This window comes from Lynx canadensis, chromosome X (assembly GCF_007474595.2).
Source record: "Lynx canadensis isolate LIC74 chromosome X, mLynCan4.pri.v2, whole genome shotgun sequence".
NCBI classification, from domain to species: domain Eukaryota; kingdom Metazoa; phylum Chordata; class Mammalia; order Carnivora; family Felidae; genus Lynx; species Lynx canadensis.
Window position 1 is genome coordinate 25,843,652 of NC_044321.2, and position 19,808 is coordinate 25,863,459.

Sequence of the window (19,808 nt, forward strand, 5' to 3'; positions counted from 1 at the left end):
GAAACATTTCGGTAGAATTAACAGGGGGCAAATATCAGAAGCTTGAAAATAAAGTGTTTGTCCTGAATATAATTTACATAACAAGCTCCCTTGTACTTGACGGCAGAGAAGGCTCCCGAATAATGAACATATTTATGAGGGGGGGGGGACTCTTCTGTTGCAAACACTTCCCTGGGGGTACCACCGAAAGCACCAAGCCATTACTTGAAATGGAGCGCGTCCCTTTGAGTATCATAACCACATAGCTGCGAATCATAAGTTAAAAGTGATCATTCTATTCCCTATTCCTGAACACATATGCCAGCCTGGGCATCCATATCTGTGAGGTTGGCAGACCGGGGACCTGCAAAGGTCAAAGCACTATGTGCTGTCGCCTGTGGAATATGCAGCCATCCCAAAGTGTCTAGACATAGGGACTAGATCACAGCAAGTTCTCTTGAATAGGCAGAGCTGATGGGGTTGATATACCCCATCAGGAAGAGGGAGTCATCAAAGGAGAGCCAGAGAAATTTACACTTTCCTCATTATGCAAATGCTAATTTACAAACATAAGATCATTCTCCTTTAACCTTGTTCCCCTTGCCGTGTTGCCTAACTGCAAACCAACAGTGGTGACATCACCATCATTTCCAGGCAGCAGACGCAAACTACAAAGAGAAAATTTCCATTTGTAGACTGCAGTGTTATTAACCAACGATCAGGGAAAAAGCTATGAAGGGAGGTGGAGAAGTTAAGGCATCCTGTCTTTGAAAATCTAAGTACAGAGTATATGAAAATTTCCTGAAGAGCGGGAATTCGGGGCCCAACTGTTTTCATTTTATCTTTTTAAAGATTTTATTTCTAAGTAATCTGCACACCCAACACGGGGCTCATACTTACAGCCCCAGGATCACAAGTCACGTGCTCTACCGACTGAGCCAGCCAGGCAGCCCCTTTTGAAGAAGGAGAAAACCTTCTGGTCTCCATAAGTTAGTCATTTCATGTGTGCCGATATTTCACACAATTTTAAAATAACCTTTTAAAAATCTGTAAGCTTATTTATTTATTTTTAATTTTTTTTTAACATTTATTTATTTTTTTGAGACAGCATGAACGGGGGAGGGGCAGAAAGAGAGGGAGACACAGAATCGGAAGCAGGCTCCAGGCTCTGGGCCATCAGCCCAGAGCCCGACGCGGGGCTCGAACTCACGGACCGCAAGATCGTGACCTGAGCTGAAGTCAGCCGCTCAACCGACTGAGCCACCCGGGCGCCCCTCTGTAAGCTTATTTAAATTACAAATACAAAGAACTGTAATGAGGTATATGTTATCAGAAGCAAGGAAATAGGCCAACACAAGCAATGTGGTCAAAAGTAAAGAAGGGCAAGATCGAAATGGCAATGGAGGGAAACAGGTGATTTCTCAACCAAGGTGAAGAATGCCCAGTAATGTGGAGTCAGCCAAGGGAGAGGAATAGAGGACAGAACCATTCAAACACGCTGAAACTATCTCTCCAGGCTTTAAAAATAGACTTAATTCTTTAGAGCAGTTTTAGGCTCACAGGAAAGCTGAGCAGAAAGAACAGAGAGTTCCTGTATCCCCTCCCCCCCGTCGGCCCCCATATCCCCGGCCTCCCCCATTATTAACATCCCCACCGGAGTAGTACATTTGTTACAACAGATGAACCTACATTGACACATCATCACCCCTAGGCCATAGTTCACATTAGGGTTCACTCTTAGTGTTTACATTCTATGGGTTGAGGCGAATGCATAATGACATGTATCCACCATTACAGTATCATACAGAGTAGTTTCATTGCACGAAAAGTCCTCTATTCACCTGTTCATCCCTAACACTCCCCCCGCCCCCTGCACACACACCCAGCAACCCCTGGCAAGGGCTGATCTTCTTGCTGTCTCCAAAGTTTTGCCTTGGCCAAAATGTCCTTTAGTTGGAATCATGCTGCATGTAGCCTTTTCACTTAGTACTATGCCCTTAAGTTTCCTCCAGGTCTTTCCGTGGTTTGATAGCTCATTTCCTTTTAGCACCGAATAATAGTCCATTGTCTGGATGTACTACAGTTTATTTATCCATTCACCTACTGAAAGACCTCTTGTTTGCTTCCAAGTTTGGCAATTATGAATAGAGCTGCTATAAGCATCTGCTGCAGGTTTTATGTGGACACAAGTTCTCAGCTCCTTTGGATAAATACCAAGGAGCACGACCGCTGGATCATAGGGTAAGAGTGTGTTTAGTTTTGTAGGAAACTTCCAAACTGTCGCACGAAGTGCCTGTTGCATTCTGCGTGCCCAGCAGCAGTGGATGAGAGCTCCCGTGGCTCCGCATCCTTGCCAGCATTTGGCGTTTCTCTCTAGTTTTTAATTCCTCGTTCTCTAACAGACATGGATGATAGAGATAGAGACCCAGGTCTCCACGATTGACATACCACTTCACATCTGTCACAATGGGAAACAACACACGTTGGCAAGGGTGCAGCGAAAGGGGAACCCTCTTGCCTTGTTGGTGCGAATGCCAACTGGTGCAGCCACTCTGGAAAACAGTATGGAGGTTCCTCGAAGAGTTACAAATAGAATGATCCGGGGGCACCTGGGTGGCTCAGTCGGTTGAGCATCCGACTTCGGCTTGGGTCATGATCTCACAGCCTGTGAGTTCGAGCTCCGCGTCAGGCTCTGTGCTGACAGCCTGCTTCGGATTCGGTGTCTTCCCCTCTCTCTGCCCCTCCCCCCACTTGCACTCTGTCTCTCTGTCTCTCTCTCAAAAATAAGTCAACACTAAAAATTTTTTTAAAAAAAATAGAACGGTCCAGCAGTTGCACTACTAGGTATTTACCCAAACCATATAAAAATACAGATTTGAAGGGATAGATGTCCCCCACTGTTTATAGCCGCATTATCAACAATAGGTAAACTATGGATAGAGCCCAAATGTCTGTCAACTGATGAATGGATAAAGAAGATGTCGTGTATACACAATGGAATATTACTCAGCCATTAAGAAAAATGAAATCTTGGGGCGCCTGGGTGGCGCAGTCGGTTAAGCGTCCGACTTCAGCCAGGTCACGATCTCGCGGTCCGTGAGTTCGAGCCCCGCGTCAGGCTCTGGGCTGATGGCTCGGAGCCTGGAGCCTGCTTCTGATTCTGTGTCTCCCTCTCTCTCTGCCCCTCCCCCGTTCATGCTCTGTCTCTCTCTGTCCCAAAAATAAATAAACGTTGAAAAAAAATTTAAAAAAAAAAAAAAAAAGAAAAATGAAATCTTGCCATTTGCAATGACGGTGAATGAAGCCAAAGTGTATTATGCTAAGCGAAATAAGTCAGTGAGAGAAAGACAACTACCGTACGATTTCGCTCAGACGTGGAATTTAAGAAACAAAACAGATGAACGTATGGGAAGGGGGGAAAAAAGGAAGATGGAAGCAAACCCTCTCTTAACGATAGAGAACAAACTGAGGGTTGATGGAGGGAGGTAGGTGGGGAGGGAACGGGCTAAATGGGTGATGGGTACTAAGGAGGGCACTTGTTATGATGAGCCCTGGGTGTTATATGTAAGTGATGAATCACTAAATTCTACTCCTGAAACCAATATTACACTATATGTTAACTAACTACAATTTAAAAATTGGGGGGGGGGAATCGAAATTAAAACAAGATCTAGATTTTATGTACAGTGGTGAGAAATGGGGCCTTGGGAGGATAGACTACAAAAAGTACCGTAGAAAACTCTGGAAAAAGACCACATGGGCACCTGTGTTGGGTGTAGAGCTTACTTTAAAAAATAAAATTAAGAAGACCACGGCTTTTTCTTCCCCAGTGATGGCTTGCTTAATTATTTATATATGTAATGTGTATATATTTACAGAGTCTTTGGGAAAAGAGCACCGTTTATTCATTGTCGGTTGGCTTATATTCTGAGTTCTTTTCTTCATCAATAGCAATACATTCATAAGACACACATGTGCACCTCACCACTTGCTGACCCATTTCATACATTTCATACATTTCGTACATGTAAGTGACGTTGGACAAGTAACCCAGATTCTTGCCTTTATTTTCTTCAGCTCTAATAAATGGAGATGAGCTAGGTGATCTGAAAAGTTCTTCTGAGTCCTTTAAGAAATTACATTCCTATGTTCCTTCCCACATAAGAAGTGCCCCCAAAGATGTGTGGTATTAATGAAATGTTTGCAAAGGAAGGAGAGTTTCCCCTTTAAAAAGGCAATGAATGGCGGCACCTGGGTGGCTCAGTCAGTTAAACGTCCAAGTCTTGATTTCAGCTCAGGTCACGATCTCATGGTTCATGAGTTTGAGCCCCGTGTAGGGCTCTGTGTTGGCAGCACAGAGCCTGCTTGGGATTCTCTCTCTCTCCCTCTCTCTCTGGGCCTCCCCTGCTCACTCTCTCTCTCTCTCTCTCTCAAAGTAAATAAAGTTTAAAAAACACAATGAATGTACGTGAATTCAGATCATTGTTCCCTTTTACTCACATGCCATTTACTGAATGATACATGATATAATGTCTTCCCAAATTTTCCCTAATCAAGTTTCAATATGAAGCCTAAGCAGGCAAACTGGGAAGTTACCTTTTCTTTTCAAAAGTGTGCTTTCTAAAAAGGAATCAGCAAATGTACGATTATAATCCATGGAGATCAGTGAATTCCCTTCATTCAACATGCCTTGTGCCTTCTGTGTGGTTTCTCAGGGAAGGCACTAAATAAATTTTCTTTTTCTTTAATGATATGACTGTAAATGCAGCCCTTGAGAAGGCAGTGCCCCGTGATGATGAGTGTGACACATAATTTATAATCATGAACATAATTAAACATAATTGTGAACATAATCGGGGGTACTTTGGCTTCATTTTTGTGGGTCCTCAGGGCATTGTGGGTATAATCCCTGCCTCAGAACGTTCTCAGGAACAGCGGGACAAACTGAAACACCTGTCGACTTGCATCCATGGCAGGTTTTCCAAACATGTTTGGCAAATGAGAACATTTTTGGATAGTCATGTGGTGATCTTTCCAAAAGACCCAGTGTCTTGGCTGTAACCAAATATGACCAAACACTAAATTCTGTGAGGAATGGAGATCACACCAACACGTACTCGTTGTGTCATCCCCCTGTTGCTGCACGACAAACGACTCCAAAACCAAGCGTCTCCAAACAATAACCATTTATTATGTGCCACGATTCTGTGTACTATCTGCGCTCGGCTGGGTGGTTTCCCTCCTCCGGGCGATATTGACCAAGGTCATTCATTCACCTGGGTCGCTCGTTCAGCCGCTGCAAACAGATGGGAGCTCTACTAGGGCCGAAATAGAAACATCCAAGACGGTTTCATTCACACTTCCGGAAGTTGGCGTTGGTCAGCGAGAGTGCGGAGTTGCTCATCTGCTAGCCGGTTAGACTGGCTTTCTTAAAGCATGGCAGCTGGGTTCCAAGGAGGAAGGGCTCACTTTTGTACATCACCCATCAAGTCTCCGCACCATGTTTGCTGATGGCCATGCAAGTCACACGGCCCAAGCCCAGTCTCCTCCGCCCTTGTGAAGGAATAGAAGTGGCCTGTGCCTGCATGGGTGGATGAGAGTAGCGCAGGTAGAGACGGGAATTGCTACAAGGAGATGGAAATGTGTGTAAGATAACGGGTGCGTTTTGTCTGCTTATCAAAGGAAATGTCGCCGTTTTATAACAACGGTATTCATATGGGAAGCCTTTGACACAATGTATTCCAAAGAGCGAGTTTCTATTTTGAAGTGGTGTTTACAGCTGAGACTTTGTGTGCAGTGCCCTTCTTGTGACAGCTGTATGCCTTTTTGTATCTGGCGGCAAAGCCTGCAGTGAAACTTTAAAACAATAAAAGAAATGCCCGGTTGACATTATTACCAGAAGGTATGATTCCGTTGATTGATTAATTCATTCCTTCACTCGCTCAGCAGTTGCTTATACAACACCCAGCCCCTAGTGCTAAAATAATGATCAGGACGAAACCGAGGCATCAAGGAGCCTCGCTTGTTGCATTCCGAGGGGGTGGGGAGGGAGAAAGTAGCAGGAACCTCCATCTGGAACAAGTGCCCTAGGCGACAGACTGATAACTGAGAATGTCTGCCTAAAGCCTTTCTCCACCAGCATTCTTTTTTAATGTTTATTTATTTATTTAAGAGAGAGAGAGAGAGAGAGGGAGAGAGAGAGAGGAGGAGGGTCACAGAGAGAGGAAGAGAGAGAATCCCAAGCAGGTTCCACGTTGCCAGCGAGAGCCTGATATGGGGTTTGAAATCATGACCGGAGCCAACATCAAGAGTTGGATGCTCAACCAACTGAGCCACCCAGGCGCCCCTACCGGTATGCTAAGTGGATTATTCATTAACAAAGAACTAATAGTTGGGAGAAAAAAGTCACAGGTCAAAAGATTCTCTTACCACAGTTTTGCCAAGTTCTAGAAAAACAGACATTCCAGCATATTCATGGTCCATTGGCCAGCATCACCTGGGAGGGTGTTAGAAATGCAAATTATCAGACCTCACCTACTAAACCAGAAACTCTGGGATTGGGGCCCAGCATCCTGGGTTTTAACAAGTCCTGTAGGTGGTTCTGATATAGGTAGAGTTGGAGAATCGTCGCCATATCCTAATTCTATTACACTTGCAACACTGCAGAGAGTGATGCATAATTTTTAGGTCGCTACACCTGGATTATTCACATGCACGTGAGTGGATTCTCCAGTTTGCATGGGGGGTGAGGAAGCGTCCTAATGTGGCTTTTTTAAATCAACTGTATTTAAGTTCTTAATCTGTCTTTAACTCCCTCTGCTATCTTGGGCAAATCACTTCTTATATCTGCCTAAATCATCCCAGTCCCATAAAATAAAGGAATGCCTGACCTATTTACTGTAATCCTTTCCTTCGGTAACTTTCCATGTTATCCTTTCCATGTCCATGTCGGTCCGTATCCCAGTCATCGTTCGAATAGCGAGAAGAGATTAAGGAGCTAGCTTTCCGAGTAGACTAGAAAAAATAAGGCAAATATGAGAAGGCCAAGAAACATGACTGGATCCTCCTTCCACCCCCCCCCCCCCCCACAAAAGAATCTCTATGGCAATGCAGTCTTTCTACTTACATAAATTCTGTGTAAATTAACAGGAAACACCAGAGGGGGAATAATTGAAACCCCAAGACTCTCTCCAAATGGGAGTTGACGTTGATTTCTTGCCCTACCAGCCCGAAATCATCACGATGAACTTGAGATAACTCAAGCTACTTAAATCATTCGCTTGTAGAGTGGTTTCACACATCATGCCATCCAGGTCAATGACATTTTCCCTGTTTGACCGCTGAGCAAGAGGAAGCCAGGGGAGAAAATTACTTATTCCAGGTCAGGAAGATCAAGTGTTGAATGGCAAGGCCAAGATCAAGGCCAAGAGCTCCTTAGCTGTCCAATCCAGTGTTTCTCCCACTGCTTTACCTTCAGGTCTGGAATGGGTCGAGGGGAGCTCGAGGTGGACCAGCATATCCTACCTTCTTCGTTTATATTTATTTTCCTGGCTGCCCTTCCCTCAGACGGCTACAAAAGGGCAGTGGGCTTGATGTCAGGAGACGGAAATTCTAGTTCCGGTTCTGCCACAGAAGGCGGGCGAGTCTCAGACGCGTCACTTCACGCTCTCCGGGCCGCACGTGCCCCGTTGTTATTTCCAACTCTGCCTCAGGGATAGTATGGAAAATGAAAGCAGAATATCTCTTGGTTAGTTTGTACCTTTGAATAAATTTGAGTTTTCAGACTGCAGCCAGGGCTTGAAGGGATGAGAAAGAGCAGAGAAATGGGGGTCATTCCAGTTGGATACGACAAAACAGGACTAGGAGGCTCAGAGTAAATATTTAGAGTGTGGAGATTAGATACACTGAGCTAGAGTCTTCTGTTTAAGACTCTTCCCTTTGACCTTCCCTGAACTCCAAGAGGGAGCTTAGAAGTGTGTGACCCTGTCCTGTGAGAATCTGAGGGTCAAAACTCTGTGGAAGTTAGAACGATGTCAGTCACTTTTTTTTTTAATGTTTATTTCCTTTTGAGAGGGAGAAAGAGAACGTGTGAGCGGGAGAGGGGCAGAGAGAAAAGGGGACAGATGACCCGAAATGGGTTCCGTACTGACAGCAGAGAGCCCGATGTGCGGCTCGGAACTCACGCACCATGGGACCGCGTGACCTGAGCCAAAGTTGGCCACTTAACCAACTGAGCCACCCAGGTGCCCCGGTCACTTTTGTTTGTTTGTTTGTTTTTTAATGGATTGATATGGTAGGTTTGGTGGCTTCCTTTTTACTGCCTTCCAGAATCAAGGAAATCCTTATCTATATCATTTAATTAATGCCTTTCATGGTATTCAGAGGCCAGTTAGCCTACTTCCTTTACATCTGCCTGAATGCCTCTCTGTGTCTTCTTCCAGGAAATTCAGAAATACTGATTCATCTGCCCTCCTCTCCTAAGCAGGCCAGTTTATCAGTAGTTATGAAGTCCAGCATTTCTATACGCAGGCATCACATAGAACACCAGAGTGATGTCTACACAGAGTACAGGACAATTGCCTTCCAGAGCAAACGTGGTTGAACTATACACACAGAGATGGATAAGAGAGTGTGTTGTAGAGTAAGGGCCAGAGGGGGAAAAAAATAGAAATGATGTTCCTCCAGAACACCGAGAGATTAGGGAAAAGGATGGAAAGAAATGAGAGAGTGACAATAGAGTGCCTTTGAAATTGATAGCCTAGCGGTTTGCATAATTACTCTGGTGATTTTCAATCAGCATCTTTTAAAAAGTGTAGAATTGTATAAAGTTTCTGGACGGAAGGGACTCCGTTTTGAAGCTCCATTTTGCTTTCCAGCTAAGGAACTGTCCAACGGGACAAGAGGTGGCAATTCTTTTACAAGCAATTGCTCATAAAATTTCAACAGAGTAAGTGGCATTCGGATTACATGAGGGCAGTAAAGTTAACTACTTTTTTGTAGTTTTGTTTCATCGCACTAATAATCAAAACAATAGTAATCAGAAGCGACCCCACGGGTCAGCACCCGAATAGCAGGGGTTTTTTTCTCTTCTTTTTCTAAATCATGTAATGACCACTTGCTTCTTTCCTATAAAAGCCTCTTGCTTTCCCCACGTGAGCAAGACACTCTTCTCAGGCCTCTGGAATCTGTGTGCCCGAATTGCAATTCTGAGATCACAAACGAAGGCCTTTCTTCTTTTTCAGTTTTGCCTCCTTTTCTCAGTCAACATAAATGGTATCAGAACAGCAGGGGATCTGAAGCGATGTACCATTCCGATTCTGGGACTGCCGTTGGATTTGAACATGGTACCTGCCTAAGCAGGCGGTTCGGGGTTCTGCCGGTGAGTCCTCTCAGTTCTGAACCTCACGATTATCATGATTTTTTTTTTTTTTAAGTAATCTCTCCACCCAACATGGGGCTCTAACTGGACTGAGCGAGCCACGCATGCCCCAACCTCCCTCTTTTCAGTTGACGCCTAGGCCCAGGTTTTGGGTGTCTGTCTTTCCTATGTGGGCTTTTGTCTGTCTGTCTGTCTGTCTGAACTACGGAGTTACTCTCGTCTGTCCGGTGCATACTCAGCGGGGCCTCTGGTTTGGAAAATTGCTGCTGGAGAGCAGCCCCTGACTGGAACCCCAGCTGGGTGTCTGTTATAGGTCCATTTTTTGTAAGTTTCTGTCTTGTGGGATCACTGTGACTTGTCATTACCGTGGCCACTCGGGGATCTTTGGAGATTCCAAAATTCGTTTATTTGCGGGCACAACTGGAAAAAGAAAAAACCAAGCAGCTTGAGTAGAAGCACAGTTCCCTTCGTATTTGGAGGCCTCTGACCAATCAAATGATTCTAAACCTGCTTCCTCAGGAACGAAATTACCTAAACTTTCTAAAGCTGACTCTGACCTCTCTCAGCGAGGATCTAAGCTCAAGGAGCTTCTGAGAAACGCTACACCCATTGCTTGTCTTTCACCTTCTCCCTCCTGCTCTCCCCCTGGCGATCCGAGTTGCACAGAACTTCCATTCTCTAATATCATCCCGGAGGTTCCTCTAGACCCTCCAGCGATCCGAACTCCTTCTAAACTTAAACCCAATGAAGGACGCTCTAAGACTTTATCAGTCATTTATACTCCGTGGACCAAGGCACGACCATGAACTACTTACTGCCAAGGACTTTCCCCATGCCCTTGAAGACCCTCTAGGATTTGCTAGGGGATTCGCTTTAGTTATTCAGACCCATAAACCTGGTAATTCTGACCTTTATCAACTTCTACGCATGCTTGTAAATGAAGGTCACGTAAGGGAATGAATGGGAAAAGTAGGCCGGACAGAGCCTGTTGATTTTGCTAAGTGAAAAGCTGTAGGTAAAACAGAAGCTTTTAAGCTAGCTGAAGATTTACATAAAACTGTCCTTCAGGGTTTCCAAAAGACTATAGATTGGAGAAACAAAGCAACGATGTAATCAGTGGCCAAACGATCTGGTTTTTGATTATTATGATAGATTAGAGAAAAACTTGTAAACAATACTTTGGTATTGACAAAATCGTGAAAACCCATTTTTAAAAAAATTTTTTTTTTTAATTTAACTCCAACTTTGTTACCTGTGAGACAGCATTGGCTCCAACAGCCTACGAGCAGAAGGGCACAAACAGCAGGGGAACTAATGCTCATATGACCGAATAGCGCAGCTCCCAGGACAAAAGGGGATCTTCCCGTTAATTCTACCCAATACTTCAGGGGAAGTAGATGTTACTGGGAATGAGGTGCAAGGAGCGCTCTCTCTCTCTCTGGTTTTTTTTTTTTTTTTTTTTTAGTACAGCTGACACACAATGTTACATGAGTTTACATGAGTAAACCAGTGATTCAACAGGTTTATACGTTATGCTATGCTCATCACAAGTGCAGCTACCCTGTGTCACGAGACAACACTCTTATAACACCGCGGACTGTATTCCCTGTGCTGTGCCTTTTATTCCCATGACTTATTCATTCCGTAACTGGAAGCCTGTACCTCCCACTCCCTTTCCCCCTCTAGACGTGGGAACAACACTGTCAGTTTTAAACCCCACCCACCTGCCTCCCCGCGTTCCCCAGAGTACCGAACACTACAAGCTGTGGGAGTGTCTAATATCCCAAGACAGTTTTAAAATTTTTACCCATTTCTTTTCAGCTGGGGCCCTTACAGCACTCATCAATTCCTTCTGGTCCCTGCAGACCCCATTCACCTGTTAGACCTCAATTTTTGGGGGAGGTATCGGCACACATCTCTTTCCCTCAAAAGAGGCAAATATTTTTGGAAATAGTGGAACAGCACATAGAAAATGTAACTTAGCTTCTGGGTAGTCAAACTTCTTTAAGACTGAAGGAGACTGAAAGGGTTCAGAGCAAGTCTCCCTGGAGTGTGCCACTTTGGCATTTTGAGCTGAAGGCCACTGAGACCCTGTCGCTCAGGACAAATGGCCATTATCTTCCCGCTTGACTCGTTTTGTCTGCCTTGCTGTGGCATGCAGGTTGTCATTTCTTTCTTTCGGCTATCTTTGGGAGTGACTCTAGATCTTGGAAAGGTAGTATCTTTGCACCCTCTTTGGGGACTCGTCTTACATCCAAAGCATAAAACTCAAAACTGGCAAGAATGTATTTTACAGTGGCTCTGTAGTCCAAAGTTGGCCAGATTGGAAGCTGATATTCAGCACCTGATAAGAATTTTTTTTAAGGCCTCTCCCCTAAGTTAAAATTAGAACTATGTACCCAGAGGGAAAGAAGCAAACTGAGGATAATGTAGTCAGATGGGTGGATCAACGTAGAATGTCATTTAAATTGCAACCCAGTTCCTTGAAGGATGAAAAGCAACTGCCCTTATCTTACAAATCTTTGCGAAACCAGAAATAAAGGCCCAGAAACAACTGAAAATCCTTCACCCTCCCCTTTTCACCAATCCCAAACATCCACTATTTACCTCAAAAGTCGCATAACCGTCTCTGGGAACTCATGTGCAGATCATCCTCTATTCCTAAAACCTGGGGTTGGGGAGAAGTTTTTTAAAGTTACAAATGGCTATAGAAGCACCCTTGCCCCAAATCTAGCCCATAGCTTCCATAAGGTTACTGGGCAAGGATAAATACCAATGGTAATCGTCTTCCCCACAAATATCAGTGGCAAAAGTTTTAGCTATCTGGGCACATAACCTTAACTAATTCCATCTCCCAGAAAAACAGTTTGCATCCAAATGCTCTTTTCTAAACTAGTGAATTCTGAATTATCCTACTTTCAGCCTCACGGCTAAAAAAAATTATTACTTTTTTTACAAAGATTTTCTTTTCAAGCAATCTCTCCGCTCAGTGTGGGCTCAAACTCTTGACCCCAAGATAAGAGTCGTACGGTCTTCCTCCTGGGCCAGCCAGGTGCCCCTCGTGGCTAAAAACTTTACAACAATAACTATAAGGTTTCCGTTTGTGTCCGTCTTTATGTTCAAATGTGTTATAGATGTGTAGTATTTTCTACCTCTGAATGGTAGTGCCGAAATTAATTTATAAAAGAGCTCTGTTTAATTGGCTTAAAGAAAATGAGTGCTCGTATAAATTAAATTCTCAGACAATAGAAATGAACCCAAATATATTTCAAGTTCATGTGCTCTAAGATTAATCTTTAATATATAAAAGTTCATTGAAGTTGGTTGGTTTAATTAAAACAGGCATGTTTTTAGAGCTGTCAGCAGTAAATATAAAACTATTATTCTCCCTAGGTTTGCTAAAAGTCAAATTAGCTCATGTTATCTCTGTTACAGACTTGGTCAGCAAGAAATGTAACTTAAAGGTGATGGTTAGCTGTTGAGTGTGTTGTGAAATTTTCCTGACTAATCCAAACATATTTATTAAGAACAAGTGAATTAAATTGATGTAAGTAAAATACAAGTTTGTAAATGAACTTTTCAGCAATATTTATGTCTACTTGAATAGTTTCCCCAAATCCTTTTTGGATTTGTCAAATTAAGTTACATAATGGGTAGTCTTGAAATATCCAGATCATTTCCACATAAGATGAAATCCTGAAACATTAACTACTAAACGTAAGCTTATTTACTTTTGACTTCCTATTACAGAGAAACTAAAGATATTTGGGTCTATTGCTAAATATGTTTTGTGCCATGCTGAGAAGTTTACTATAAGAAGGCATTTGTTTCTAAAAATTATGAAATGTGTTCATAAAGTTGCGAGTCTAAAGAATGCTGATATAGGGGCGCCTGGCTGGCTTAGTTAGTGGAGTTGCAACTCTGGATCTTGGGGTTGTGCATCTGAGCCCCATGTTGGGGTTAGAGATTGCTTAAAAATAAAATGTAAAAAAAAAAAAAAAGAATGCTAGTATAACAGAATGCTAGTATAACAGTTCACAACTGCTTACTTCTTAGTTTTCATTAGAAATAGGTAAACTGGGCGTCTGGCTGGATCATTTGGTGGACTGTATGACTCGTGATCTCAGGGTCGTGAGTTTGAGCCCCATGTCGGGTGTAGAGATTACTTAAAAAAAAAAAAAAGGTCTCTAAAAGTTAAGAATTTTGCTAAATATAATTTAAGCTACTAGAAATAATAAGAAAACATCTCCACATGCCAGTCAAATAGGATGTCATGTGTTTTGGTAGGAAAGGATATTAGAAATGGAGATGTGGTTTTTTTGAGGGAAAAGGAAGAACTTTTGACCTAAGGCAAGGCCGGTTATTTAAAGAGGGAAATCAGGCAAAATCTGAATGTAGGAATGAACGTCATAGAAAGTTTGTGAAAAAAGGAATCTTTGAAAAAAAGTCTATGCAGGGTCAGAACTATGATTGGAATGGGTGAGTTTTAATGTCAAAGGTACAAGATTAGAACTGGTTTTGTCTCACTGTTAAAACACCCAAGTTTTCTTAAATTATTGGTCTACTCTTAATATAAAATTATAAACAAAGGTTTTTCTTTCTCTTTAATGTAATGCAGGTAAGAAAATCAAAGTTTCTGTTTTGTCTTTATCAGGTCTTTAATTACTTAAGGACACTGAATGTTCCCATTATTAAAAGAGTTAACTTTCGCTAACGACTTTGTAATCCTCTATATTTGCCTTTAGGATCTTATCGTCGCCTGGGATGACAGGTAAGTATTAAATTTTATAATGATCTGGGATCCTCTTTAGTCATGTGCTTTAAATTTAAAACCTTCTGATATTTTTCACAAACTTCCCCAAACTCAAATTCTAAATGAAGTCTCTTTGGCTAATTAGGCTTATTTATCTGGTATATTATATTACCAAAGGAATTGTCAAATTACCAAAGCATTGTCAGGCACTAAGTGAGGATAAACCATCTTACGTTACATCGTATGGGTGAACTGCTATTCATGTAACTGTTCTAGAAAGAATATGAAATTCCTAAGGTTTTAATATGTCCTGGTACAGTGTTATTGCTTGTAATTCTAATTATTAACGTGTTGTGTGTCACAGAAATAACCAAACTTCCTTTTCAATTGTATCATAATGAGCTCCCAACAGATCTTTAACTGTGGCCGTTTTGAGTCTCCTTGTCATTTACAGTTATTGTTTTATTCTTGATGGTCTTGCACATGTGTTTCAGCTTCAAGGAGATTCATGGAAAGGACTTTTGACAAATACAGGTTTCTGATAACCTTAAAATCACAAAACTGAACTGGATAAGAATTTCTGCAGCTATTGGGAAATCTGGATTCAAAAAAAAAACCAAGAATTAATAACATGGGCCTGAATAAACTGAGGGAGCTGGTTTTCTAATGTTTTCTCTTCCAGATTTAAAGAAATGTTCTCTCTTCGGCTATCTTTGACTTACAGAAATTTGGTAAACTATTCCTTTGTAAACAGATCTGAAACATTTATCTTTTTCTCCCTACCTGATCCTTCCAGAATTTAGAAACTCTCAGTGAGTATTCCTATTTTCATGGCAATTATAGCTATTTGTATAAGTTTAATAAGAATCCGTTCTCCTTGTAACAGGACAGCATTGGACACACTGGTTATATTACCAACGCTTTGACTGGAATGTCGTATTTCAGAGACATGCATAGACTCAGATATGACCAGACAGCCTGAAGGATCTAAGGCTGACTTTATGGAGCCAATGAAGCCCCTTGGAAAAATCATCCTGACACTTTGCTTACAGGGTTCCCAGCAGCCTTACCAGATAAGGATGGAAGGTCGCTTCCTGGCAGGCACAGGAACCTCAGTCTATTTGGGGGGACTTCAAAAAGGGAGGAATTCACCCAAATCCTTAGCGATTAATTACACAGAAGTCTGATGGCAAGTATTTGGCGTGGTTCCTTAGCTTGGAGAGGCTGTTGAAAGTTCAATCTAAAATGTCTTACGAGGGGCACCTGGGTGGCGCAGTCGGTTAAGCGTCCGACTTCAGCCAGGTCACGATCTCGCGGTCTGTGAGTTCGAGCCCCGTGTCGGGCTCTGGGCTGATGATGGCCCAGAGCCTGGAGCCTGCTTCCGATTCTGTGTCTCCCTCTCTCTTTGCCCCTCCCCCGTTCATGCTCTGTCTCTCTCTGGCCCAAAAATAAATAAACGTTGAAAAAAAAAATTTAAAATGTCTTACGAAAAGTTCCAGCAAAGCAGATTTAAATGAACCTATATAGGGGCGCCTGGGTGGCTCAGTCGGTGAAGCGTCCGACTTCGGCTCAGGTCACGATCTCGTGGTCCGCGAGTTCGAGCCCCGCGTCGGGCTCTGGGCTGATGGCTCAGAGCCTGGAGCTTGCTTCCGACTCTGTGTCTCCCTCTCTCTCTATCCCTCCCCCGTTCATGCTGTGTCTCTCTCTGTCTCAAAAATAAATAAACGTTAAAAAAAATTAAAAAATAAAATAAAATAAATGAACCTATATAATCAATCACTATTCTTGCTACACTTTTGAAAATAATCAGGCCAACGTGTTGAAATTGGACTTATTTTACAAATTAGTATTCCTTTGGCTATCTTTGGTGGAAATGAGGGTGATTTTAGAGAGTGTTAAAAAATAAAATCCAACTGAAATAATCTGAAGGTTTAATGGACTTTATTAAATGCTTCCTGAGTCAGGCAATATCCCATCTAGCAAGTAGAGGGAAGCTTTGAGAAACTGTACAAAATGGAAAGTGTCTATAGGAAGGAGGGTGGGGCCAGAAAGTTATTAGTAAATGAAAAGGATTGTTCCCGAAAGGTCACTTTCCCTTAGTGGGGGAGAAGAAGAGGGGTCTTATCATGTAGATTATTCATCTTCCTTTGGGGGATAGAGAGGCCCCATAGGACAGACTCAGTGGGCTGATCTGGAAAATTCCTGACTGACCAGTTAAGATTACATCTCTGGGAGAGGTTGAAACTGCAATTAAATTAGGTAGTAAGCCCCAGTTTGGGAACTCGGCCTAAGCAACACCATTTGGGGCCTGTGGTTTTCTTTTTAAAAAGAGAAAAAAAATTGTATTCCCATGACACACATGTGTAGATGTTAAATTCTAGTTCTGGTTAATTAATTGTCTTTGACTGTTTGTTGTTTGCCTTTAAAACTGGGCTGGATCCTGAATCCTGGTTTCCTCCAATATCTGACTATGACTCTTCACACCAAGGTTTCCAATGTTCTTTCATTCTTTTGACTTGGAATGGCTGAGAGCTAAAACTGCCATTTTTCCCGAAGCTGTGCAAACTGAAGCTAGACAACTTGAGATAAACTTCAGAGGAACTGCCACGACAGCCCATGTTCAGACGGTCTTCGTGCCCGTTGCTTTATATGGGCCTCTCAGAAAGATCACCAGAGGTACTCAGACTGCAAGCCAGGAAAATCTGTCAGATCGCCACTGCCTGCTCCCACTCCAGCTGAGGATGCTTCGAGCCTGGCATCTAGAAAATCTTCTCACTGGCCACACTCAGGACGCAGACGCTGGGTTTATAATACGCTCCAACCATTAACCTTTGTTTTTCTTTTGTTTCCGTACAGATGCCTCTTATTAATTACCTGACTGCTTGCACAATATGGGCCTAATTTGGGGAACCCCCTCGAAGCCCACTTCCTGAAACGAGACACAAGTGTTTAACTGAGGTGACTTATTTTCTTTTTTTAATAGTTATTTATTTATTTATTTATTTGAGAGGGAGCATGAGTGGGGGAGGGGCAGAGACAGAGGGAGAGAGGGAGAGAATCCCAAGAAGGCTCCTCACTGTTAACGCTGAGCCATAGGTGGGGCTCAGACTCACAAACCGTGATATCATGACCTGAGCCGAGATTGAGAGTGGACGCTTAACCCACTGAGCCACCCAGGCGCCCCTGAACTGACATTTTCAAGAGTAGGGCTGGTTCATGAGATTTGGACCGGACCTCTTCCTTAAGGTCCAGAACATTTCAACGGGCTACCAGGGAATAGTATTGATCTGTGACATTTTTCCAAAAAAAAAAAAATCTTGGATCAAAAGGGAACTGTGGAATTGTGTAAAATTTCTGGCCATACGGTTCTCCATTTTGCAGCTGCATTTTTCTTCCCAATGAACTCTTGAACTAGGCCAGAAGCAGCAACTGTTTTACAAGCAGTTGATCGTAAAGTTTAAAGAGAGCAACTGACAGATCACATGAGGACAGCAAAGTGAATTCATACATACCAGGGACAGTTTTATTTGACAGCAACAATAAAATAATCAGTAAGATAGTAATGAGAAGTGGCTCCACCAGTCAGCACCACAGTAGGTTTTTTTTTCTTTTACTTAAGTCATGTAATCACCCCTTCTTTCTTTCCCGTAAAAACCCCTTGCTTTCCCCACATGAACAAGACCCTTTTCTGAGTCCTCCAGAACCTGCACCGAAACTGCAATTCTGAGACCCCCGCCCAAAAAAAAGGCCTTTGTTCTTTCAGTTTTGCCTCCTTTACTCAATTGATAAAATTATCAGCAATAGAATAAAGCAATACAGAATGCGTAGCACGGAAGGATAAATTGTTTCGGAAACATTTTTCAATAATGTAAATATACAGAAAATATATTTATGTGTATCTATATGTATTACATAGAAAATAAACTTATGCACATGCGCACGCACACACCTGGAGTCGTAAACTATTTCTCACGGTGGGTCTTCATTCAAAGTTTGAAAAGCTCCTGAAACGCGCGGGACTCAAAAGGATCCTGGCAAGGTAAGTTCAAGGTCAAATCAAAGAGCCCCTTTGCTCTCCCTTTGCAATGTAGAGCAGTTAATGGAGGGAGAGGAAATGGCGTGAGAGGGAGGGGACACCAGAGTGAGGTCAAGCGAGGAGCAAGGGCGGTTCGGGACAGGGAGTTGCCAGATGCCAGATTGTCAACTGAGGGACCCGAGGTTGATTCTGCGCTCTTGCCTTACATGCTAAACCGAAAGAACTTCCGCGTTCCTTGTCCCTGAAAAGCGGACGAAGACGAGGGATTAGCCGTGCTCCCGGGGGCCACACTACGCGGGGCCGGTTCCCTGCAGGGAATTCTTATCCAGGGCAAGGAGAGGGGAGGTGGGCGGGGCGTGGGAAGCGCGGGAAGGCCCGGCCGGGTCGGCCCGACGAGCGACTCACGCCGCGCTCTGCACAGCCCACCAGGGGAACAAGCAGTCCTGTCCTCTGGGACCTTTCGCGGGAGGGAGCCCCTAAGCGCGGCGTGGGGGTTGTGCCCTTTCCACGGGCCGGTGGCGCTCCCCGCCAAAGGGCAGCACCGTCCTCCGCCCCCGGCCCTGCGGCAGGCCGGCTCGACCGCCGGGCCGCAGGGGCCCACGTGACCCGCGGCGCGGGCCACCGCCTCCGCCGCGCCCAGGCCCCGCCTCCCTGACGTCTCACCGCCCTCTGACTGTCGGAACGTTCCGCCTCTTTCCACGTTCGCTAATTGGCTGGCCCGGCGGGCCGCGCCCCCTCCCCGCCACGCCCCCGGAGTCATGGGGAACGCGGTTGGAGGCGGGGCCTGGGCCGAAGGGGCGGGGTGAGAAGGTTCCGCGCGGGTAAAGGGGCTGCCTGGAGCGCGATCCCAGCGTTCTGCTGTTGCACGCCGCCTCGCCTGCCCGGCTCGCGACCTGCCCCTCCCCCGCCCGCCGCCGTCTCCCGGGAAACGGGCCGCGATAGCCCGCTGACCCGAAGCTGGTTTCATGGCAGCCGCGAAGAAAGCAGTTTTGGGGCCATTGGTGGGGGCAGTGGACCAGGGCACCAGCTCCACGCGCTTTTTGGTGAGCCCAGGGTGACATTTGAGGAGGCGCTGAGCCGGGGCGGGCGCCCGTGGACCTCGGGGCTGGCTGTCGCGTCCCCATCCCGCGCCTCCCCCGACCCCGGGCCCCAGTCGCTAGGCAGGGGGTGGAGGCCGAGGCCCCCGGAGCGGGACCCGCCACGCTGGAGCTGCCCTCCGTGGGCCTGGGGGACCTCGGCCTCTCGCGACCCCCGTGGCCGAGTTGAGCAGCCCCGGCCTCGGTGGTGGAGCCGAATCACCTACTCATAGGGGGACTCCACCCCCAAAGGGAGCTGGGACTCGCCGAGCATCCGTAAGAGCGGCCCGCCTGTAGCCAGGGACAGGTGGCCACATTGACCGCTACTGCGGTCTTCCCCAGGAGCATTTGGCCTGCGGGGCGCAGGACGTCCTTGGATGGGGCAAAAGCTGTGTCACGGCTTTGGTAGCCTCACACGGCGTCCTTTGGAGCCGTAGAACGAATATAGTATTAGCGTGATGATGCGCTGTCATCCTCTCCCACACAAATTGCAGAAGGTGGAAGGCCGGCATGGTGGGGTGGGGGGCGGTGCTGAACACGTTAGGAAAAAGTCAACGCTACTGTGTTTTTACCGGCATCTTTATT

General features: G+C 44.7%; 1 protein-coding gene and 2 long non-coding RNA genes across 9 annotated transcripts in view; 1 reads left to right on the forward strand and 2 right to left on the reverse strand.

Moving 5' to 3' along the window:
- Positions 1–5,162: 5,162 nt before the first annotated feature.
- On the reverse strand, positions 5,163–8,063 carry LOC115507641. The gene is made up of 3 exons (XR_004343254.1): positions 6,870–8,063; positions 6,409–6,475; positions 5,163–5,603 (listed from the first exon to the last, which is right to left on the reverse strand). It is a non-coding gene; the product is annotated as an uncharacterized LOC115507641 (long non-coding RNA).
- Positions 8,064–8,129: 66 nt separating this feature from the next.
- Positions 8,130–18,666, reverse strand: LOC116737906. Its single transcript, XR_004343247.1, has 3 exons — positions 18,061–18,666; positions 11,966–12,026; positions 8,130–9,778 (listed from the first exon to the last, which is right to left on the reverse strand). It is a non-coding gene; the product is annotated as an uncharacterized LOC116737906 (long non-coding RNA).
- Positions 18,667–18,995: 329 nt separating this feature from the next.
- The window catches only part of GK (glycerol kinase), a 78,698-nt gene continuing 77,885 nt past the window's right edge, over positions 18,996–19,808 (forward strand). For 3 of the 7 annotated variants that reach the window (XM_030306084.1, XM_030306082.1, XM_030306083.1), the window contains exon 1: positions 18,997–19,190. In XM_030306084.1, the coding sequence (XP_030161944.1) occupies positions 19,113–19,190 (78 nt within the window). In that variant the 5' untranslated portion in view covers positions 18,997–19,112. Of the gene's footprint in view, positions 19,191–19,808 lie in introns of all 7 variants that reach the window. The other 4 variants (XM_030306081.1, XM_030306086.1, XM_030306085.1 and 1 more) reach the window with 3 other exon arrangements.